At 40.3% G+C, this 25913-nt stretch overlaps 1 protein-coding gene across 4 annotated transcripts in view; it reads right to left on the bottom strand.

Moving 5' to 3' along the window:
- LOC137498921 (glutathione S-transferase 1-like) overlaps nt 1-25913 on the bottom strand; it is a 124851-nt gene that overhangs the window by 58453 nt on the left and 40485 nt on the right. For all 4 annotated transcript variants that reach the window (XM_068226753.1, XM_068226754.1, XM_068226756.1 and 1 more), the window contains exon 2: nt 13348-13488. In XM_068226753.1, coding sequence (XP_068082854.1) covers nt 13348-13488 — 141 coding nt within the window. The remainder of the gene's footprint in view (nt 1-13347; nt 13489-25913) is intronic.

Genomic DNA, 25913 nt, shown 5'->3' with positions numbered 1-25913 from the left:
ATGCTTCAAGTTCAGAGAAGGTTTGCGGGCACGCCCCGAAACACAAGTATGACCTATAGGATGGCGAAATGCCTTCCACAATAGCCTGTACAATCTGATCTTCAGGGAAGTGAAGAGCAAACACCCTAGTATAGAATTTAATATCTTGGATGAAATCTGCCAAGTTTTCATCCAACCGCTGTACACGATAATAGTACTTCTGAGTAAGGGAGGACCTTGCCCTAGCCGGGATGAAGTTAGCTAGCAAGTGGGCGTGGAAGTCTTCAATCGATGATTGCTCGGCAATGGCTCTTACTATTTTGTCTGAGAGAATACCATTTGCATAGGGATAGATGATTTGCAAAATCTGACATGGAGAAAGAGAAAAAAACAAGGGCATGATCCTGAAATTCAACTAAAAATCTTAAAAATGAAATTACTTCACTGGTGGTATTAACAGAAAACTTAGAGATGCCTCTGAGCAACATTGCTAATGGATGAGGCAAGCTGCTGAACCCAGGTGACATAGTAGGTAAAGGTTTAAGTGACAAAGAAGTTAATTCAGAACGTACATTATTCAACGAGGTACGGCGTTCAGACTCGTTGTCCAATGGGGTAGAGGTTGTTTGAGCTGCAACGGTTTTCCTATTAACGTCTCCCTTAGGAGGCTCTTCCTCGCTACCTACATTCACCGTGGCGGGTTGATCAGTTTTAGGAGGAACTTCCCCAGTTAACAATTGGGTAACCTTACTGGACAATTCAGAAAGATTTTCAAGAACCATACTCGCTTCCTTCCTCTGAACGTCATTCAACTTCAGAGACAACAGATCATTAACTCTATTTGAAAAATGAAATAGCCTGGCTTGCACACGGTTAATTTGATTAGGAGAAGGATCATTTTCTTCAAAAAAACTAACTACAGATGCTAGCTCAGTAGTATTATCGGTGATCGTGGAAAGAGAGTCGTCAATTTCTTTCTCTCCCAAAGTGGGGATGGAAATGGGCAAATCAAGGTACTCTCTCAGCTTATTTGTGTCTACCGCAACCGTACCTCCAGATTGCACATTTCTAATAGTTAATTCATAGATCAACTCTCCCTTGCGCAAATAGTTAAGATGGAGAACATCGCGATAGCCGGGCATGATGACAGAACAATTTCGAAAAAGAAAAATAAAAAAATTCCAGCAACTGAGAAAATTGTTAGAGTTCAAAAACAAGGCAATGTTTAGCCGTCAAAAGGGGCTAAATTGAGACCCATTCAACCACGCTCTGCTACCACTTGTTCCGATGTATCTGTGGAACAGCAGAGGTGAAAGAAGGTGCGGGGGTGAACAGGTCTCAGGCTACGAAATTAAAGTTAATTTAAAATTTAACAAGGTTATATTTTCTTTTCAAAATCAAGAAATAACAAGCATGGCAGGTACAGAGTAGCAAGGCAACAAAAGTACAATTACAGTATTTACAGGATTTGGGCTTCGAGCCCCGAACTCGCAATTCTTGGGCAATTAGCCCAACTTTACCCCAAAACAAATTTTAACAGAGGGGCAGAAAAACCCCATTCATGCCGAGGAGCACTTGCTCCAAATTACACAGAAAAGCCTCCTCGAGGCATACAACACTCAATTTTCAAGAAAGAGCCACTCGCTCTCAAAATTTAAGCCTATCAAAGGCCACACCAAACTCGACCTTCAAGCTGTCCTCTAAGGACATAAACACAGGGGTAAAATACCCAACCTACTGAGGCCTATTAAGTTAGAAAAGGTTAATTACATGGCCTCTAAAATACCAATTTGAGAGGAGGCGATCTGCACTCCTAATACATTTTGTTTAAAACCTAATCTGGCACTAGGCCGCTAATGCAAGGGCTAATCCCATACTAAAGAGGTGACTTTAGAATGAAACAAATTACATTACGCTAGACAGGAAGAAACGGTTGAGAAAATAAGTTCACCTCAAAGCAACGTGAGAGGGAGCTCGAGAGGGTTAAGCACTCTCTATCCCAAATTTTTAGTTTAAAAAGATAGAATTGAAACTAAGTGTCTTTACATTTTAGAGGAAAGTTACATGGTGAAAGGCTTCGGACCTGTCCCGAGAGTTAAACTGCTGAGCTAGCAAGAAAAGAAGTAATTAAACGGCCATTACCTTGTTGTTGAACTGCTGCCCGAAGAAAGAGGTGCTTCCCGCCCCCTGCTACGTACTTTACACTTTGATAGTTGGTACTGAAGTGGCGCAGAGACCCGAAAATCAGCAGTTTATATACTCTCGTGGAATGTTCGAGGCGTTTCAGGAATGAAAACACCCGCCCACAATCATTTTATTGGATAACCAAGAAAACCCCTACACAATATGAAGAAGAAACACATAATTGGTGGAAAATTAATTCGAGAAATTCGGGATTGGCTAAATTCAAAACAAGGGGAAAGAAAGGGTTAATATTGCCAACTTAAACAATGACTGAAAGAAATTTAACAAAGAACAAACTTATGAATTCAAAATTTCTCCAAAAACATAGTTCTTTCACTTCGCACTAGGGTGCACCATTGTAGTTCTTCAGTAGTGTCCTCTAGAAGAGAATGTTCACACTTCTTACTACAGGAAAAACAAAAATACGTCGAAAACGACCCAGTTCAGAAACTTCAAAATTTCCAAGTAGTGACATCTTCTGAGAAACTTGAAAATTAATACAGTAGATAAAGTTCAGACTTCCTCCAGCAGAGGAGTTTCAACTGGCGCAAAGTTTGAATTAGCGGCGTGGAGGTGTACCGCCCGGTACAATTATACACTCCAAAAATCTCATTTTCTCCACGAAATGCTAGTCCTAGCACACACACAAACTTTATGACTGCCACAATTCGTTTCAAAACCTCACCCCAGTACTGGGACTCTAAAGTTATCTGTTTAACTAACTATCAACTCGTGAGGAAATTTTCTTCCTGTACAGCCAAGAATTAATAGCATTCCTATGTTCTATACTGTTTTCATGGCTACTGACAGCTTCGTCTGCTTTCTTCCAGTTACAAAAAACCATGTGAAGAAAATGCAGAGTCCATCTTGTCATTTGAAAGTAATTTGTAATGGTAACAAAACACTTTTCCAGTAGATGACGAATATGCAAGCCAAATCCTTTCAACAGAGTCTCCATTTATGAGTTTGTGCATAAACAAACTGTCTGACAAGTAACGATTTTGTGATTTTTGCACTTGTTTCGATTCAAGGTTCTTTCCCGTAACTGAACGGTTTTGGAAGTATTGAGTCCCAAGCTGAATACCTTAATCTCTAAACTCGTCCATCATGCACTCAGGCCAATAATCAGGATCAGCAGAAGCAAGATTTGTAGCAGGACTGCCATTAGCAGTGGCAGATCTGCAACCAGGCCCTATGACACACATAGCCTGTGTGTTCGTGTATTTAGCCAGCCCCGTGGAGTAGGGGTAATGTGTTTGCTTCTCACCCGCAGGCCCCGGGTTCCATTCCCGGCCAGTCAGCGATTTTCAGCTGTACCTAAGGGCTAGTAAGTGGCCCACTCAGCCTGCGTGATTAAAATCGAGGAGTCATTTGATGGTGAGATGGCAGCCCCGGGCAAGAAAACGAAGAATACGACCGAGACGATGCGTTGTGCTGACCACACAACACCTAAGAATCTGCAGGTCCTAGAAGTTGTGTAGCGGTCACTTGGTAAGAAAAAGGTCCTCCGCGGCTGTAGATCCTTGGGTTTTTTAAATTCATACATTTATTAAATTTATTACTGGGTATGTAAACGTTTGACCACACCGTGTCGGGTCTGGGTTTAATTCGGAGTGCCCTGAACAAGTCAATGAGACCCCATACCAAGCACCCCCCTTCCAAGGCAGCGCCGGGGAAAGTACCCGGCTTTTCGGGGGTGGCAGTCATTACTGCTACCACTACACCAACGACATCGGCAATTTATTATTTACGACTCCGAGTATTCCATACAAGGTGACTGAAGTTTAAAATACACATTAGGACTCCCTTTCATTGTTCCTAAAACCATCTTCCTAATGCTCATGCTTTCCAGTTCCGTAAAGACCTCATCTCTCTTAAAACAGCATACTTAGATATTACACTATTCGCTTACGTGTAGAAGACTCCAATTCACCAGTAACAGTATCTTCAGTCGTCGGTGCACTTTAACTTCCTGTCAAAAATTTCTGATATTTTCGGCAACTTTTCAATTTCTTTCAAATGTTGTTATTTTAATTTCCGTTTTTTGACACCATTAGGATATTTTCTATCCATTTTACAAGAACATTACTGTTGCAACTTACGAATGTTTCAATAATCAGAGGTGATCTGGAAGTTCTCTTCGTGATGCAATGATGTAGTATAGCATGCGCATTCCCTGTCCCCTCCCGCTCACTTCCTAGTCCTCTTCCCCCTTCCCCCTCTGACCGTACTCGCAAGCTGCCAGATTAAATTTTCGTCAACAATAACCTTTACAATAATTACAGTGCATAAGTAGCAAGGATTCATGTCTCCGGATGGTAGTTGATTCTAGCAGTGATGAAATACTAACGCGGACAGCTGATAAGAAGGAAGGAAGAGTGCATGTTCGTTATTTTGCGAGCGTAAATATTCATATACAAGCACGGAGGTGGAGCAGCAGGCCTTTTTATACAATTTTAGGTTCGGCCAAGGGCCGGGACCTTTGACACGCGGGGCCCGGCGTTGCAGCCCCTTTAACCCTCCCCCCGCTTAATCCGGCCCTGTTGGACACCGCCGGGAAAGGTTTAGAGAAGCTTCTACAGCTGAATATACTATCAGCAGTTCGATTAGCTGGCGGCCTATCTGACCAACAACATGGATTTCGCAGAGGTCACTCAACGCTAGATGCTGTGAAGGAAGCGGTGAAGACAGCAGAGCGAGCTCAAATGGGTACTCATTACTGTAGAAAGCAGACGCTTCTTGTGACTCTAGATGTTTAAAATGCTTTCAACTCAGCAAGATGGAGCGATATTTTGGAAGCTCTACAAGAAACTTTCAAGCTACCAGAATATCTCATGTACATACTGCGAGACTATTTGAAAGACCGAGCCAATTTTTATACGACACGGAAGATGGTCAGAGAAGAAAACGGCTCACAACTGGTGCAGCGCAAGGCTCAATTCTTGGACCAAACCTTTGGAATATAATGTCTGATGGTTTGTTACGGCTGGAGATGCCAGAAGATGTAAAACTTGTGGGTTGTGCTGATGATGTGGCTGCTCTGATAGTAACCCGTAACCTAGAGCTGGCTCAATTTAAACTGAATCAGGTGATATAACGTGTAAAAGAATGCATGATAAAACACAGGTTAGAACTCGCAGATCATAAAACGGAAATTGTCCTCCTGACGAGGAAAAGGATTAATACTGTTGTACCGATGCAGATCGGGCATATAGCCATCGAAACAACTAGAAGCACAAAATATCTTGGTGTAACGCTTGATATTAAGCTTACATATTGGGACCACGTCCAACCGGTAACAAATAAGGCAGCGAAAACCATGACTGCACTGAATAGACTCATGGCAAAAATCAAGGGGCTGTAATCTAGTAAAAGGCGGCTTCTCATGTCGATTGATCAATCAATACTTCGTCCGACTCGTTGGCTGAACGGTCAGCGTACTGGCCTTCGGTTCAGAGGGTCCCGGATTCGATTCCCGGCCGAGTCGGAGATTTTAACCTTAATTGGTTAATTCCAATGGCACGGAGACTGGGTGTATGTGTTGTCTTCATCATCATTTCATCCTCATCATGACGCGTAGGTCGCCTACGGGCGTCAAATAGAATGACCTGCACCTGGCGAGCCGAACCCGTTCTGGGATATCCCGGCACTAAAAGCCATACGACATTGCATTGCAATCGATACTTCTATACGGTTCGGAAATTTGGGCTGAATCATTAAAAACTGCAAAATATCGGACAAGAATTGCGGCTGTACAACGGAGAGCAGCTTTACGAATTGCTTGCGCATATCGTACAGTATCAGAACCTGCGATTCTAGTAGTAGCAGCAGCAGTAGCTCCTATTGACTTGTTGACTTTCGAAAGACAAGAAATTTGGTTCACACAAGAGGAGCTAGGAAGCAAAAGGGCAAAGGCTTTGGCTCTTAGTCGCAGAATGCAACGATGCCAAACAAGATGGGAAGATGATTCTAGAGGGAAATGGACGAAAAAACTGATACCTTCTATGGGCGTATGGGTTGGCCGAAATCATGGTGAAGTGAACTACTATCTCACACAGTTCTTGACAGGTCATGGATACTTCCAAAAATTTCTTCATAGACTAGGGCTGGCAACTAGTCCGGTGTGCATATACTGCGGTGATATCGATGACGTATTACATACTTTCTTTGTGTGTGTTCATTGGCTGCCACAAAGAAGATGCTTAGAAGTTATGCAGGGAGAATTGACAAGGGAAGGGATCGTGTCAGTAATGTTACGAAGTCAAGAGTCTTGGGACCAGGTGGCAGTCTACTTAGAAAATATTCTGCGTCAGAAGAAGAAGGACCTGGATGATTACGACAGTAAAGTAGAAGAAAGAGGATGAAGCACAAGATGCATTAAGCACGACATCCGTCCTGAAGTAATGCGAAAGCGGTTTCCGGGGCGGAGATAAACGTCGTGGGTAAAGGGAGTGTGGTTTTTAGTGGGTATGAATATCCACACACTTGTTGATTGCGGACCCTCACAAGCGTCTTATGAAATATTTTCCACACTCCCTCGCAAAAAATAATTATTCTTATTCGTATTCTTATTCTTATTGTCGTCGAAGTGATAAGGACAGTGAATATTTGTGCATGCTTATACTGAAGCTTTCATTGGTAATCACTAATATATTTAATTAGAATGTGAGTATAAGTGATGATTTATTACCCTCACTCCCGATTATAAGTTTGTTCATTATATTCGGTGGTTTCTGTGTCAAGAAATTAAAGATACGTGTTAGAGTAAACTGAATTATAGGTTATAAGATTACTTCAAAGAGCACAAGACACCAAAGGCAAGACCCATCGCCAAGATCTAAGTCACGGCCAGTTAGACTCCCGCGCTGACATGATGTCAGAGGCAGGAATTCTATGCGACGATGAGGATGTATCTCGTACATCAATGGAAAGCATTCAGAACTCCGGAAATGAGCTTGATGTAAAACAGCAAATAACGGAATATCAACAGAAGGAAGAGGAGCATCTCGAGATCGCAAGAGCATTGCTAAAATGTATCATGGCAATTTCTTTGAAGAATCTGAAGAAGGAAATTCGGAACGGCCTGGTAAAATTGGAGGAAGCTCTAGATGCGGGGGGCAACTTGCAGAATGTCTTGGAAGAAGGCAAGGGAGCAATTAGAACAAAAATCAACAACTGCAAAGGAGCCGGAGCTGACTAAAACACTATCAATAGCAACCAAGAAAAAAGATGGGAAAAAGAATGGTGAGATGAAAAATACGCAACCAGAAACTGATATAAATTATGACGACGCAGCCACAGAAAGTGGAAATAAAAGGAAACAAGATTACCCCGAACCACGGAGCCGTTAAGAAGCTGTCCTCATCACACCAATGAGTGGTAAGACTTATGCAGATGTTTTGAGAGACATTCGGAGTAAAGTGAAGCCAGAAGAAAGTGTGACAGATATTCGGTCAAGCCGTGAAACAAGAGCGGGCGCTGTTCTTTTGGAACTTAAGAAAACCATGCAACATGAGAACAGGAACATCTTTAATAAATCTTTGAGAGATGTCGTTGGGCAAGATGGCGAAGTGAAAGCTCTGATCCTCTGACCAACACTTGAAATTTCGGATATGGATGAAGCTACCACTTCTGTGGATGTAGAAGTTGCTGTAAGGTAGGATTTGGGGAATTTCAATAGCGAGATAAAAATTACAGTCACAAAACCGAACAGCAAGGGGCAGAAACTCACCATAGTAGAGCTGGAATACAAAGCGGCTATGAAACTTCTGGAAGCTGGTGTAATCGAAGTAGGATGGCTCTACTACAGGATACGAAAAAGAATTGAGGTACCCCGTTGCTTTCGATGTATTTTTTACGGACATCATACGCATATCTGCAAAGGCCTAGACAGAAATAAGCTTTGTTTCAAGTGTGGAGAAACTGGACACAAGGCAGCAGGCTGCAAAGCAAATCCACGATGTGTAATTTGTACAGATAGGGGCGTAGAAGAGAATAAACTAAATCACGTACCTGGCTCAGGTGCCTGCATTGTATTTCGCCAAGCTCTTGAGGAGGTTAAAATAAAAAATATATACGAATTATTCAGGCAAATGTGCACAGAAGTCGGACAGCAAACCGATCTTTTGACTCAGCTGACATTTGAGGAAGGAGCAGATCTACTATTACTCAGTGAACAGTATCATGAGAGGGATCACCCAGCATGGTTCGCAGACAACCTTGGGACAGCTGCAATTTGGATACCAGATCTGAGAAAATTTACGGTAAGAGATAATGGGTGTGGGGACGGATTTGTTTGGGTCCTGATTGGCAGAATAATATTCGTGAGCTGTTACATCACTCCAAATGAGTGTGTGAGTGACTTTCAGACAAAACTGCATGGCCTTGAAGATGCACTACAGGGAATAGACAACAGATTGGTGATTGCTAGAGATCTCAACGCCCAAGCGTTAGAATGGGGCATGCCACATACGGACTCTAGAGGACGACGTATAATTGAGATGGCTACTGAGACAGGTTTGATAGTCATCAACATCGGAAACGTGCCAACCTTCCTATGACCAGGCTGTAGGGGAACAATATCTGACGTTACATTTGGATCAGAAGACATTTCATCGAGGATCACCGAATGGCGAATGACGGGAAGTGATAACCAATACATCAATTTTCATGTGCTCCAAGAAGATTCGCAGCTAAGGACTATGTCGCGCAATTTACCAAACCGACAATGGAATACAGCCAGTATAGATAAAGAGTCTGCCGGCTGTCATTTCTTGATGGATACAGTACTTTTGCATCCATCTCTTGGCACAGGCCAGAGTAAAGTGTAGCTTCCACCCAAGTCCCAGTCAACATCCATGGCTGCGACAAAGTGGAAGTTGCTGGGGTATGGGTAGTGCTGAGTAATGACATTCAGAGCATGACTGGTGCATTTGAGTGTTATGAAAGGTGCTGCTCATAGGGTCAGTCGTGCTGCAATAGTACTTTCTGACCCAGTGAGGAAAACAATGGCAAACTACCTCACTCCTCATCTTGCCTAGTACGCCTCATTTTGGTGCTGCCATTGGTTTTGGGGTTTCCTTATAACTGCATAACCTTTGGTGGTGCTATTTGAGAATCCAACCAGCCTCTGGGCTGATGACCTAACAGACAGACATAGATAAAGAGAAATTTATTGATACACTCCATAGAGAAATAGAGAACATATCAAGAAAATGCTCTGGTTACACAGGAAATGAAATGGCTAACATACGTGTCGAACTCACCATGCGGCTCCTTCAACAAGCGTGTGGTGCATCTATGACTAGAAGGAAACCGCGAAACTGTAAACGTCCAGCGTACTGATGGAGTGAAGAAATTGCGGAGTTGAGGAAACGTTGTCTGCAACTGAGGCGCAGAGCACACGGAGCTAGAGGTAGCCAGGAAGATGTCTCACTTATGACAGAATATAAATCAGCAAGGAAAGAACTCCGAAATACAATCAAGAGAAGTAAAACTGACAGATGGTGGGCAATGGCTAAGGAAGTAGATAACGACCCATGGGGACTGGGCTATAAGGTCGTCTTGAAGAAATTTAGGGCGCTATCAAATCCAACCATGGATGAAAGAAATAGTGGATAATTTGTTCCCTGATCATCCAGAGAGAATTGCTGGTGAAGATGTAAGGCAACCAATCGACATGCCGCTTTTCACCACAGAAGAACCAAAAAGAGCCATTAGTTCTCCCAGAAATAAGAAAGCCCCAGGGCCAGACGGTATACCAGCCGAAGTACTGAAGATAACGGCAGAATTCTGTCCACAGTTGCTGCTAGAAATGTACAACAATTGCCTCATGGCAGGTATTTTTAGCAATCGATGGAAAAAGGCACGGTTAGTTTTGATCAGCAAAAGGAAGTCTGGGGGGTATAGACCGCATTGTATGCTTGATACTGCAGGAAAAGGTTTAGAGAAGCTCCTACAGCCCAGAATACTCTCAGCAGTTCAGAAAGCTGGGGATTTGTCACCTCGTCAATCAATCAATCAATCAATCAATCAATCAATCAATACTGATTTGCATTTAGGGCAGTCGCCCAGGTGGCAGATTCCCTATCTGTTGTTTTCCTAGCCTATTCTCAAATGATTTCAATGACATTGGAAATTTATTGAACGTCTCCCTTGGTAAGTTATTCCAATCCCTAACTCCCCTTCCTATAAATGAATATTTGCCCCAATTTGTCCTCTTGTATTCCAACTTTATCTTCATATTGTGATCTTTCCTACTTTTAAAGACGCCACTCAAACTTATTCGTCTACTAATGTCATTCCACGCCATCTCTCCGCTGACAGCTCGGAACATACCACTCAGTCGAGCAGTTCGTCTCCTTTCTCCCAAGTCTTCCCAGCCCAAACTTTGCAACATATTTGTAACGCTACTCTTTTGTCGGAAATCACCCAAAACAAATCGAGCTGCTTTTCTTTGGATTTTTCCAGTTCTTGAATCAAGTAATCCTGGTGAGGGTCCCATATACTGGAACCATACTCTAGTTGGGGTCTTACCAGAGACTTACAGACCCTCTCATTTATATCCTTACTACAACCCCTGAACACCCTCATAACCATGTGCAGAGATCTGTATCCTTTATTTACAATTCCATTTATGTGATTACCCCCAATGAAGATCTTTCCTTATATTAACACCCAGATACTTACAATGATCCCCAAAAGGAACTTTCACCATATCAACGCAGTAATTAAAAATCAGAGGACTTTTCCTATTTGTGAAACTCACAACCTGACTTTTAACCTCGTTTATCATCATACCATTGCCTACTGTCCATCTCACAACATTATCGAGGTCATTTTGCAGTTGCTCACAATCTTGTAACTTACGTATTACTCTATAGAGAATAACATCATCCGCAAAAGGCCTTACCTCTGATTCCACTCCTTTACTCAAATCATTTATATACATAAGAAAACATAAAGGTCCAATAATACTGCTTTGAGGAATTCCCCTCTTTATTATTACAGGGTCAGAGAAATCTTTGCCTACTCAAATTCTCTGAGATCTATTTTCTAGAAATATAGCAACCCATTCAATCACTCTTTTGTCTATTCCAATTGCACTCATTTTTGCCAGTATTCTCCCATGATCCATCCAACCATCCAGCATGGCTTTCGGAGAGGACATTTGTCAGTTGATGCAGTATTAGAAGTAGTGAACACTGCAAAAAGCACAAACGGGCAATCATTATTCCCATAAAGTGGCGCTTCTTGAGACCTTGGATGTGAAGAATGCTTTTAACTCGGCAAGATGGACGCACGTGTTGGAAGCACTTCAAGAAACATTTAAGCTTCCAGAGTATCTCATGAGAATATTGAAAGACTATTTGAAGGATCGCTTACTGCTGTATAATACAGAGGGTGGACAAAAGACTAAATGGATTACAGCTGGTGCAGCACAAGAATCCATTCTTGGCCCAGACCTTTCGAATATTACTTATGATGGCTTACTGAGACTAGAGATGCCTGAAGATACAACATTTATAGGTTATGTTGACGATGTGGCTGTCTTGAGAGTGACCCGTGATCTGGAATTGGCGCAACTTAAAATGAATCAAGTGATGCGACGGGTAAAGGGATGGATGAATAACCATAGACTAACACTTGCTGATCATAAAACGGAAATGGTTCTTTTGACAAGAAAAAGAATTGAGACCATTATGTCGTTTCAAGTTGGAGAGATGGCCATTGAAATAACTAAGAGTGTGACATATTTAGACATTACGCTTGATACCAAACTCACATTCTGGCATCATATCCAGAGGTTAACAGACAGGGCAGCGAAATATATGACTGAACTTAGTCGACTGATGGGCAATGTCAAAGGCCAGAGATCCAGCAAACGATGACTTCTGATGTCAACAGTTCAATCAGTACTTCTGTATGACTGTATAGGGGCTGCATCACTGAAGATAGGAAAATATAGGAGAATGATAGCTGCGGTACAACGAAGAGCAGCGTTGCGAATATCATGTGCATATCGTACGGTATCCGAACCTGCAATCCTCGCCATAGCTGGAGTAGCGCCTATTGACTTACTTGCTTTTGAACGACAGGAAATCTGGCGTACTCAAGGAGAACTCGGACAGAAACGCGCAAAGAAGTTAGCCCATAGCCGTCAAATGGTGCGCTGGAAACAGAGACAAGAAAGTGATCCTCGAGGGAAATGGACAAAGCGAATAACACCATGTTTAAATGATTGGATTGAACAGACTCATGGTGAGGTAAATTACTACTTTACTCAACTTCTAAGAGGGCATGGATACTTCCGTAAATTTTTGCACACAATGAACATAGCCAGCAATCCAAAAAGCATTTACTGTCATACATACTTTCTTCGTGTGTGATCATTGGTTGACAGAAAGAAGTATTGTGGAAGCTGAACTCGAAGTACTGACGTCAGATAATATTGTGTTTGTGATGCTGAGGGATCAGGAATCTTGGGATAGGGTGACAGAATATGTGGAAAATATTCTGCGCCAGAAGAAGGGGGGCCTGGATGCTTTTGAACATCAGTGAAAGATGAATGTTGGAAGTAGTAGTCTGAATGACTAAAAGCACGACATTACCCTGAAGTAATGCGAGAGCGGTTCCGGGGTAGAAACAAACATCGTGGGAAAATGGGTGTGTGGTTTTTAGTGGGTAAGAATCCCACACTCTTGTGGTTTGCGGACCCTTCACGAGTGTCTCATGTAAGATTTTCCACAATCCCCCGCAAAAAGAAGAAAGAGTTTCATGTGGGATGCTGAGTGTTTCCCATGATTAACGAACTATGTATAGTTCTAGAAAATGTGTTCTAACATGGAAATAAAGCGTTTCCAGACCCATTTTCTTCTTTTACGCGTGAGGAATGTGTCATGAAGATTTGGTTCTACCTTATTGTCACGCCCTCAGTCGCCCAACCCAATGGGGAGCAGTTCCCACTCTTGATAATCCACCCTCTTTTTGAACATTTTGGCCCCAGCTCCAGGAAGTATTTCTTCCTAGCAGAAAGAGCTCAAACATAGACAAGGGAGCTTGTTTAATTTATAATCAGTTTTGAATTCACAATATTCAGCTGCAAAAAATAAAATAAAATTGAAATGCTTAATTTTTCAATGCAGAACTTTTGAGTTCAGAAGCAATAGTTGAAGTTATACTGACCTTAAGAAACTCAGGTTCAAGATGCTTTCCGGTAAAAAGGTCAACAATTTTTACGTTGACATCAACTCCCACAAGCTTGGCACACATAAGAGCAGTCCTGGACGGTGGACTGGCTTCCAGATGGTATAAGGTGATAGGCATCTGCACATTAATCAGAAAAAAACTAATGATAATGTACTACTTGACATTAATTAAAGAACAAAAACTTCATCTGAAGGATTGAATTGCATTATTTTTAATAGTTGGACCCTTTTATATTACAACAGAAAATCTTTTGTTACGTCCTACTGTTCAATACATGTATCCATCTTTTGATGGAGTGATTTTAATCCAACATGTTTCGGCTTATTTTGAGCCATCTTCAGCGAAATAATATATTAAAAACTACATGACTTGATGTTAAGTATGTAAAGCCATGTCCTCATACCCAAGGTGGTGCAGCTCTTTTCAGGCACACCCCCAATGGAGGTGAGCTGCATGTACCATTCCAAGACTTCTCAGTACAAGAGCGACTCAAGTGCCCTGGAGAACGGAACAGCTGATGAAAGGACTGACATGAGTAACATAGAGCTAGGACCTTCAAGTACCATTCTGATGTATAATACTGGCAATTACCCATAGCTTCGCTCGCGTGGATTTCGTAATTTGTTCAAATTAATCGTTCCTCGTCATTGTACTAGGATATCTGAAAATTCCTAAAGTATAAAAATTCACCCAAAAATTGAGTTTCATTTACCCCATGAATAGAACAAAAACTTCATCTGAAGGATTGAATTGCATTATTTTTAATAGTTGGACCCTTTTATATTACAACAGAAAAGCTTTTGTTACGTCCTACTGTTCAATACATGTATCCATCTTTTGATGGAGTGATTTTAATCCAACATGTTTCGGCTTATTTTGAGCCATCTTCAGCGAAATAATATATTAAAAACTACATGACTTGATGTTAAGTATGTAAAGCCATGTCCTCATACCCAAGGTGGTGCAGCTCTTTTCAGGCACACCCCCAATGGAGGTGAGCTGCATGTACCATTCCAAGACTTCTCAGTACAAGAGCGACTCAAGTGCCCTGGAGAACGGAACAGCTGATGAAAGGACTGACATGAGTAACATAGAGCTAGGACCTTCAAGTACCATTCTGATGTATAATACTGGCAATTACCCATAGCTTCGCTCGCGTGGATTTCGTAATTTGTTCAAATTAATCGTTCCTCGTCATTGTACTAGGATATCTGAAAATTCCTAAAGTATAAAAATTCACCCAAAAATTGAGTTTCATTTACCCCATGAATTCTTTGTAAACCATGTTAGTGGTATTACCTTTTTGGGCTAAGGCGTCCATGCGACATAGAACTGTACATGTGAGGAACAGTGTTCTCTCAAGTAGAAGAAATAAATACATGTTGCTCTATTTTTAAAGGAGATCCCAAATACCTATTCCCACATCTGTAACATCTTCCGTTTTTGAGATATACATAATTATCCCTGTTCCGGGGTATCTGTGGAACGCAGAGGGGTTAAAGAAGGTGCCGGGGTGAATGGGTCTATCTACAATACCAAAGTTAATTTAAAACTTTAACAAAGGTTATATTTCTTTAGAATTTAAAAAATTAACAAATAACAACGTAACAGGTACAATTAGCCATTTAGAAACAAGTCAAGGAAAATACCATATAGCGAATTCTACAAGTCCTGGGCTTCAAGCCCCTCGCTTTACGATTCTTGAGCTCTCAGCTCAAATTTGCAAAGAGCACAAATGTATTCAAGGGCAGAAATCCCCCTAATTCATGGAGCACTTGCTCCCAAAATACATTATGTAGCCTTCCAGAGGCACTCGTTACAATTACAGAACTTGAAAAAGAGCTAACAGGCTCTCAGTTTCTTACTGCCTACTCAAGGCAACATTACATCACTCTCTGGTCTCTCAAACCACCATTTACTAAATTGAACATACTTTTACAGGGGTATTAAATACCCAACCTACTGGGCCTTCGTGGAATAAGAATAACAGGTTAAATTAATGGCCCGAACCACAAAATGAATGGAGGCGTATACTTGCACTCCTAGATATGAACACAAAAAATTAAGGGGCTCTAGGCTGATGAAACAGGTGCTGTTCCCAAACTACTGAGGTGACACGTATAGAAATTATATTACGTAGTCACCTCAAACCAAGATGAAGGGGAGCTCGAGAGGGTACATCATTCCCTCTCCCCGATTTACAGTTAAAGGTTTATGAAGTTTTTACATTTGTCGGCAGAAAGTTACATTTTTAGAAAATAAGGTTACATAGTTAACGATTGGGACCTTTCCCTCGGGTTAAACTGCGTAGTTAGCAAGAAAGAAAGAAAGATGTTATGTGGCCATTACCTTGTAGATGTACTGCTGACCGAAGAAAGAGGCCGCCCGCCTCCTACTTTGATACACACACTCAGTAAGATGTCGATCAATTGTCCAAGAGACGTGAAAAGCCGCAGTTTATAAACCCTCAGGGAAGGTTCGAGATCATTCAGGAATAAACCAGCCACACCCTCTCAATTTTATTGGTTAAATCCAAAGTGAAGAAGAAATGCGGGATTGGTTGGAAATTAATTACAAAAATTAGGGATTGGCTAGATTCAAAACTGGCGGAAGAAAAGGAAGAATTGCCAACCCAAAAATAAATGAACATCATTCAGTTATAAACACCTATAAATATAAAACTTCTTTAAATTATAACTTCTTACACTTTGCACCAGGGTACGTGATCATAGTTTTTGGTAGTGTCATCTATGGGAGAATGTTCAAACTTCTTGATGAATGTCAAACAAAACAAGTAGAAATTCACTCAGGTTAGGAAACTGCACAATAACAAAATTACTCAATATTAGGTGGTGACATCTTCTGATTAAAGTTCCAAGTTGGTGTAGTTTCAGTTTCACTGTTTTACCAAAAGAGGAGTTCTTTTAGGCGCTAATTTTGAATGCGCGGCGTAGAGGTGTACCTTCCGGTACAATCCCCATGAAAAGAACTCAACCCCTTGATCAGTCATTCCAACCCACCCCATCTAAGTATATTTTCCGAAAACAAAAATACATAGATTCCAAATACGTCTGTAAAATCTTCAGTTTTTAAGATATAAGTATCCTCATAAAAATAATTCAACTATTTTTCACTTCTTTTCATCCCCCGTTAAGTGCCTTTTCCGAAAACAAAAAGGTACATGTTCCTGTATTTTTAAAGGATTTTCCAAATGCCAAGTTTCTTATCTCTAACATGTTAAGTTTTGATAAATAATGTAGATATTCCGGTACTCATCTTAAAAATTCACCCGCTTTTTCAATTCTTTTCAGCCCCTTAACTGGATTTTCCGAAAACAAAACATAAGCGTTTCATTATTTTTAAAGGAGATTCCAAATACCAGTATTCATGTCTGTACTATCTGCGCACTTTTTAGTGATAGATTTACACCCTAGTGCTGAAGTGGTCGACTTCGGTTATCTTCGAGATTCGTTTTGGCAACCTTTGAAACACAAACTAAGAATCGCTTATCATCGCTGTGCGACATCTGGCGTACACTTTAAGTACTCGTACTATTGTTGTTTACACAGCAAAGCCAAACTACAGAATTCATGCTAGGAACACGTTTCGCAACGGGAAATGTTATATAGTATTATATATTGTGTGTGTGACACAGTTGTTTGCTTAAAATAATAAAGGCTTATAAAATTCATATCGATCGATCATATTATCGATTCAATTCAGATTTCATTTCCATTCAGTTGGCAGTATTAACGGAACCCTTCTTACTTCTCCAACGAGTACAAAAATCTATCACTAAAAAGTGCGCATACTATACGTCTGTAACACCTTCAGTTTCTGAGATAAATGTATACTCATAAGACTAATTCAACGTTATGTTCTTCACTTCTTTCCACCACTCTCCCGCCTTAAGCGGACTTTCGGAAAACAAAAATTTCGCGTTTCTTTATTTTGAAAGGAAATTCAAAATACCAACTTTCACGTCTGTAACAGCTTCAGTTTTTAAGATAATGTACCCTCATAAACGTATTATTTCAAATCCTTATGTAGTTATTTTCAACCCCTCGCCCCTTACGTCAAATTTCCGAAAGAAAAAAAAAACAAATGCATGCTTCTTTATTTTTAAAGGAGATTCCAAATTCTAATTTTCACGTCTGTAACACCTTCAGTTTTTGAGATATAAGTATACTCATAAAAGTCATTCTGCTCCTTTTCACCCCTCCTCTTCCTACCTGTTAAATTGATTCCCCCTGCCCAAACGTGCGTGTTTCTTTATTTTTGAAGGAGACTCCAAATACCAATTTTTACGTCATTAACACCTTTTGTTTTTGAGATATAAGTATCCTCATACAAAGAAATCAACTAATTTTTCAATTCATTCACCCCCTTAAGTGGATTTTCCGAAGACAAAAGAACACGCGTTTCTTTACTTTGGAAAGGAGACTCCAAATACAAATGTTCATGCCTCTAACATCTTCAGTCTTTGAGACATAAGTATTCTCATAAAAAGAATTCAACTCCTATTTCACCCCAGCGCGTTAAAATGCTTGTTTCTTTATTCTTAAAGGAGATTAAAAATACAAATTTTCACGTGCGTAACCATAAGTTTTTTTGGATATAAGTTTCCCATAAAAAGGATTAAATATTTTTCACTTCCTTTCACCCTCCTTCCCCTGTGGGTGGGGGCGGTAGAATAACGCCCACGGTATCCCCTGCCTGTCGTAAGAGGTGACTAAAAGGGGCCCCAGGGGCTCTGAACTTTGGAGCGTGGGTTGGCGACCACGGGGCCCTTAGCTGAGTCCTGGTATTGGTTCCACTTCCTTGTGCCAGACTCCTCACTTTCATCTATCATATCCGACCTCTGTTGGTCAACTCTTGTTCTTTTCCGACCCCGACGCTATTAGGTTTGCGAGGGCTAAGGAGTCTTTCATTTTCAGGCCCTTCGTGACCCTTGTCTTCCTTTGGCCGATACCTTCATTTTTCGAAGTGTCGGACCCCTTCCATTTTTCTCCCTGATTAGTGTTATATAGAGGATGGTTGCCTAGTTGTACTTCCTCTTGAAACAATAATCACCACCGCCACCACTTTCACCCTCCCCCCTTAAGTGAATTTTCCGAAAACCAAAAATACTTCTTTCTTTATTTATAAAGGAGCTTCCAAATGCCAATTATCACGAATGTAACATCTTCAGTTTTGAGACATATGTATCCTCATTAAAATGAATTAAACTCCTATATCACCGCCCCCGCCCCAAGTGAATTTCCCCCCAAAATGCATGTTTCTTTATTTTTAAAGGAGAATCCAAATACTAATTTTCACGTCTGCAACATCTTTAGTTTTGAGATATAAGTATCCTCATGAAAAGAATTCAACTCCTTTTTTCACTCCACCCCCGCTCGTTAAATTGGTTTCCCCCACCCAAAAATTGCATGTTTCTTTATTTTTTAAAGAGGTTCCAAATTCCAATTTCCACACCTGTAACCTTCAGTTTTTATATATAAGTTTCTCCAGAAAAAGAATTCAATTTTTTTACTTCCTTTCACATTCCCCACTCAAGTGAATTTTCCAAAAAAAAACAGTACCCGTTTCTTCAAAAGAGCTTCCAAATACGAATTATCACGACTATAACATCTTCGGTTTTCAAGATATATGTATCATCGTCAAAGGAATTCGTCTCCGTTTTCATCCCCCCTGCCAAGTTGATTTCCCCAACCAAAGTGCATGTTTCCTTATTTTAAAGGAGATTCCAAATACCAGTTTTCACGGTGGTAACATCTTTAGAATTTTTGGATATATATATATATATTCCCTTACAAATAATTCAACTAATTTTTCAATTCTTTCACCCCCCCCCCTTAAGGATTCTTCCCTAAAACCAAAGAATACGTGTTTCCTTATTTTTAAAGGAGATTCCGAATACCAATTTTCACGTCTGTAACATGTTATGTTTTTGCGATAAACTGTAGATATGCTAATTTTAAACATTCACCCACTTTTCCAGGTCCCCTTAATTGAAATTTCCGAAAAAATTACTTATGTTTCTTTACATTTACAGGAAATTCCAAATACCAGTTTTTTTTCAAATCTGTAATATATTATGTGTCTGAGATAATTTGCACATATAGTCTTTTTAAAAATTCACCCCGATTGTCGTTCCTCTTCACCCCCCTATTCATCGGTTTAACCGAAAACGCAAAAATACGTGTTTCTTTATTTTAAAAAGGGATTCCAAATTTCAATGTTCATGTCTGTAACATCTTCAGTTTTTGAGATATAAGTCTCCTCATAAAAGGTGTTCAACCCCTTTCCCCATTTTTTCATCCCCCTTAATGGGAATTTCCGAAAACGAAAAACGTATTTCTTTATTTTTAAAAGGGATTCCAAATACCAATTTTTACGTGTGTAACCTTTTAAGTTTTTGAGATATAGGTATCCTCATTTTAATAATTAACCTCCATTTTCACCCCCTTAGCGACAGAATGTCCAAAAATCTTCCCTTAGAGATCACTTACATCTTAATATGAATGTATCCCCCAAATTTCATTTCTTTATGTCCAGTAGTTTTGGGTCGGCGATGATGAATCAGTTAGTCAGGACACGTTATTATATATATATAGGCCTATATATTAATCAAGGATCAATTTTACATTCATATTTTGACATGGAGACTGAGCCTCCATAGTACTTTTCACTATTTTTTATACCGAAATTTTGACATAATTCACCAGAAAACAGTGATTTAGGGAAACAAATGAAAACAACAGGCAAAAACTCCAACTAGAATCTGTAGAAACAAAGATTCGTCATCTCCAATACTATCTGATATAAGGGCTTTGACTGGCAAATTAAGTTTTTTGTGGAGATTCCTATACTTTTTTTTGCACTAACATGCTGCTGCGAAAAAATTCTAAAATATCCTGTGGACCTCTGCGATGGAGTAGGCCTACATTCAATATTCAAGGAAAGTAATTAATTTTACAGTACGTACATACCGTATGTATGTTTGTAGCTAGTGTTGGATAATTCTGTATGACTTTTAATTTGCCGTATTTTTGGTCCGCGTACAGACATAAAATGCTTCCTCCCGCGTAGGGTTAATCACAGTTATGTTGTGAAACTTACTTTCCAACTTGGGGCAGTTTTCTTTCTGTATTATGTTCACATGGAGCCACTAATGCTGGCTAATAGGAAGATGGTGTTTAAGGGTCAAGTACTGTATTGCTAGAACTTTCTGCTTGTCAGTCGCCTGCAGCAGCAAGAAACTCCTCCCAAAGCCATGATGTATAGGTGCTTATTTACGCTTACTTGCCATTACAACAAATTAAAGTTTATGTTTGGCAAAAACGTGTTTGTATCAAAAAACATCTCTATTTCAAGATCTACTGAGGGATTCAGAATCACATTGCTACCTCATATGGTAGTCTGATTCATTGACATAGCCAAGAGGGAAGTAGTGGTACATTTTAAGCCATCACTTGCATCTTCTCCATTGTAAATACAATATCTTTCTACCCTGTCCCAATGTGCTTTCTTTCTTCTTCTATCATTTTGGCCGAAAATGGACAATGTTAATTCGAATTCAGCTTCATCTGTTTCTGGGCTTGAATCCTCGTCCAGTGCTCCTTCATCCTTTCACTCTGCAATCTCCTCCTTTCTTCTGTCTATGGCGCTTGAGTACGGGGTCTAACTTTTCCTTGAAACCTCTTCGTGGCCTTGATCCTCGACTTGTAAGCATCCCTGCTGCTGATTTCCATTCCAGGTCCTTCTTCACCTCCTGGTACCAGCGCACTGTAGTTTTCCTGATCTCAAAAAATCTTATTATCTGATTGGCCAGTTTTCCCGGGTTCATTATTTATTTATTTATTTATTTATTTATTTATTTATTTATTTATTTATTTATTTATTTATTTATTTATTTATTTATTTATTCATTCATTCATTGGTAATAGAATGTCCCAGTGAGCTAGTGGCTCAAGGAGGGACTGCTCTTTACAATCAGAGCTTGGCAGCTTTTAGTTTCAGTTAACAGATAAGGCATAGGCCTACATATATAACAAGGAATATTTTACAATTATTGATATACATCATATCATTATTTTACATGAAAAAAGAAGATATTAAAAATAAACTAAACTTAGGTGGAAAAATAGGTACACAAACGTATTGATTTGTTAAAGGCTGTGCTTGCTGAATAAGAAATGCTTTTAACACCATATTTGGTAGTGTTAGTGGAATCTCTGTAAAACTGGTTTGCTGATCTTGTGTTATCGGTGTGAATGTCTTTGCTGTATCATAGTTCTGTATTAACAGAAATTATATTTTTTTATACCTGAACATAAATAAAGCTTGAGAGTATTTAATCTGGAATTGTACTGGTAATATGTTTGTTTCCTGAAAAACTTCCACAGATTGTTTTAGTAAATCATATCCATACATAATTTTTAAAGCTCTCTTTTGGAGTACTTCTAGTCCCTTTATAGCTTCCTGTGTACAATTTCCCCATATTATATTCATGTGCATAAGGTGTGAATGTATGAGGGAGGTATATATATTTCTTAAGTGTTGGTTGTTTATTCCTTAGTCTTTCAATCTTTTTAGTACTCCTATTACACTATTAATTTTTTCTTAAAATTTAAGATATGCTCATTCTAACTTAAGTTATTATCTAAAGCCAGGCCTAAATATGAAAACTGCTTTACTCTTTCAATGGGCTCATTGCCAATTTTCATTACATTACAGGTATTGATCATTTGTGTTAGTTTATGAAATATCATGTATTTTGTTTTTTAGGTGCTTATAACCAGGCTATTTTTGTTCAGTCATGATGTTAGTATGCCTGAAGAACATGGCTTTCCTCTTCCGGATGGTATCTGAAATCTTTTGCATCTTGAAACTTAATTATTGGTTTCCTTTCTTTCTATATGATCCATCCGCTGTTCTTTGGGGTCCCAGTATTTTCCTTAGAATCTTTCTCTCTACTAGTTCCAACTTCTTGACCAATCCTGTTTCTATTAGGTTCAAGCTTTCAGCTGCATATAAAGCCTCTGGGCAAATCTGTCTGGTAGTGTCTGAGTTTTGCATTGATCGAGATATTCTTCTTGTTGTAAGTATTCATAGTTAGTTTATATGCCAAGTTCTTCTTGTTGAATCTCCACAGTGCTTTCATTAGAAGTATTTGTAAAAATTAAGTATTGTGCAGTGAAGTTCAAAGGAAGAACTATATTCTATACTTAAATAATGTCTTGTTATAAGTGACAGATTAATATTAATGACAAAGTGAACGTGGAATGATTCCACAAAATTATGTATACGTCCAACCCTTAGCCTGTTTCTGTACATGGTCGAATATGAAGTGAGATTAATCTTCGAAGAAAGTTTTTACACGACAGTTAATGAGATGAAATGATAGGAAGTGAGAGGGTGAAATCTGGTGCTGACAAATAGGCTACTCCTGTTGAATAGCACAAAGGGGTCTACTTAAGGCTTTACGTCTCCATCCGATGGACAAATCACCATCAAGTACATCATAAGCCCTCGCTCCATATGAGCACTGCAGAGAGGTTTTTAATTGAATCCAGGCTTTTGGCATGCAGTCTAGTGATTGGAAATTATACCTACCACCACCTCTCCTCTCCTGCCAGCCAACATTCTGATGGTGAATTTTTTCAACCAGCAGGACTCGAACCAGCTAACCGAGATATTAGACCATTTAGTCTTCACGCCTTAATGATTATGGTGGCCTATTCCTCAAAATGGTATAAGTATTGCATTGTAACATTGGTCTTGACTTTTACAAGGTCTAAGATACTATATAATCGGATTAAAGAACTACTTGATCAAGAATTAGGTGAATACCAGGGAGACTTCAGACCTTGGAGAAGCTACTCTGAAGAAACAAAAACTTTGAAGCTAGTCATGGAATATTACAGAAAACAAAACAAGCCCTTTTCAATAACATTTATAGATTTTAAGAAAGCTTATGACTCCACCCACAGACCATCATTATTACAAATTTTAAGACATTTCGGACTTCACCCAAAGCTAATCAAATTGATTGACCTTACTCTAAGGAATACAATTTATAAAATTACGTTCAGAGGAGAACTTCCTGAAGTATTCTTGGTAACACCTGGCTTAAGACAGGGTGACGGATTGTCCGGAATGTCACCTCTTATTTTTAACTAGAGTACGTTATGAGGGAATGGTACAAGAACAACTCAAAAAAAGGAAAGAGAAAAAACATTATTAGGACCCGGAAGGATAACATACATTTGAACTGTCTAGGGTTTGCTGATGAGGTAACTCTCCAAGATATTCATGAAACAAAACAACAAATAAAATCTTCACAAGAAATAGTTCAAAATATTGGTTTGAAAATTTCATTTGAAAAAACGGAAATTATGCTAACTCAATTTCCGCTTGCAAACAAAATTAAGCTGGGAGTCCAAGAAATAAAAATTGTAGAAAAATTTAAAAATTTAGATGAAATAATAACACATAACTTGAACAAGAAACCAGCATGGCAAAATAGAATAGATAAACTGGTTACAGCACAACATGTTACCAAGAATACGTATAATAAAAGTGTCTCTCAATAACAACCAATTTGAAACACTACAAAACAGTCACCCAGCCACAAATTACATATGCAGGCGAAACATTATTGAAAACAACAAACACAGTTGCAATAGCTAGAGTACTCAAGTTAGAAAGGAGAATAGTGAGGACCTGTTTAAATAAAAATTACCAAGTTAAATGGAGTCTGGAGACTAGCTTCTAGTGAAACAGTTTCTAAAGAAATAGAACCTGTGACTAGTACAATAAAAAAGAAACAAATATCATTCTTAGCGCATCTAATACGGTACGGAAATCAACATATATCTATATAATCTAATACGGTCACCAGGAAAAAGAATCAGTAGAAAAATTATGGAAGAGTAAGAGTAAAAATAAAATTAGATGGATCACAGAACTTAAAGAAGACATGAGAGAATTACATACGGTATTACACTGACTGACAGAGCAAATGCAACACCAAGAAGGAGTGGTCAGAACTTTATGCCAATTGCAGGGTAGACTGACGTCACTGAGGTATGCTCATGATGTGAAATGCGCCGCTGTGCTGCGCACGTAGCGAACGATAAATGGGACACGGCGTTGGCGAAGGGCCCACTTCGTACCGTGATTTCTCAGCCGACAGTCATTGTAGAACGTGTTGTCGTGTGCCACAGGACACGTGTATAGCTAAGAATGCCAGGCCGCCGTCAACGGAGGCATTTCCAGCAGACAGACGACTTTACGAGGGGTATGGTGATCGGGCTGAGAAGGGCAGGTTGGTCGCTTCATCAAATCGCAGCCGGTACCCATAGGGATGTGTCCACGGTGCAGCGCCTGTGGCGAAGATGGTTGGCGCAGGGACATGTGGCACGTGCGAGGGGTCCAGGCGCAGCCCGAGTGACGTCAGCACGCGAGGATCGGCGCATCCGCCGCCAAGCGGTGGCAGCCCCGCACGCCACGTCAACCGCCATTCTTCAGCATGTGCAAGACACCTTGGCTGTTCCAATATCGACCAGAACAATTTCCCGTCGATTGGTTGAAGGAGGCCTGCACTCCCGGCGTCCGCTCAGAAGACTACCATTGACTCCACAGCATAGACGTGCACGCCTGGCATGGTGCCGGGCTAGAGCGACTTGGATGAGGGAATGGCGGAACGTCGTGTTCTCCGATGAGTCACGCTTCTGTTCTGTCAGTGATAGTCACCGCAGACGAGTGTGGCGTCGGCGTGGAGAAAGGTCAAATCCGGCAGTAACTGTGGAGCGCCCTACCGCTAGACAACGCGGCATCATGGTTTGGGGCGCTATTGCGTATGATTCCACGTCACCTCTAGTGCGTATTCAAGGCACGTTAAATGCCCACCGCTACGTGCAGCATGTGCTGCGGCCGGTGGCACTCCCGTACCTTCAGGGGCTGCCCAATGCTCTGTTTCAGCAGGATAATGCCCGCCCACACACTGCTCGCATCTCCCAACAGGCTCTACGAGGTGTACAGATGCTTCCGTGGCCAGCGTACTCTCCGGATCTCTCACCAATCGAACACGTGTGGGATCTCATTGGACGCCGTTTGCAAACTCTGCCCCAGCCTCGTACGGACGACCAACTGTCGCAAATGGTTGACGGAGAATGGAGAACCATCACCATCGCTCAGGACACCATCCGCACTCTTATTGACTCTGTACCTCGACGTGTTTCTGCGTACATCGCCGCTCGCGGTGGTCCTACATCCTACTGAGTCGATGCCGTGCGCATTGTGTAACCTGCATATCGGGTTGAAATAAACATCAATTATTCATCCGTGCCGTCTCTGTTTTTTCCCCAACTTTCATCCCTTTCGAAACACTCCTCCTTGGTGTTGCATTGTCACTGTCAGTCAGTGTACAATATACATTTTTAAATACAATACAAATACACCCAAGACATTGAAAAATAAACACATTAGACTACAGATGAAAATCAACAAGCAGAGAATAGGAAGAGTGATTCCAG

This window comes from Anabrus simplex, chromosome 3 (assembly GCF_040414725.1).
Source record: "Anabrus simplex isolate iqAnaSimp1 chromosome 3, ASM4041472v1, whole genome shotgun sequence".
In the NCBI taxonomy this organism is placed as follows: Eukaryota; Metazoa; Arthropoda; class Insecta; order Orthoptera; family Tettigoniidae; genus Anabrus; species Anabrus simplex.
Note: the sequence above shows the minus strand (reverse complement) of the source record. Positions and strands in the feature narration are given on the sequence as shown.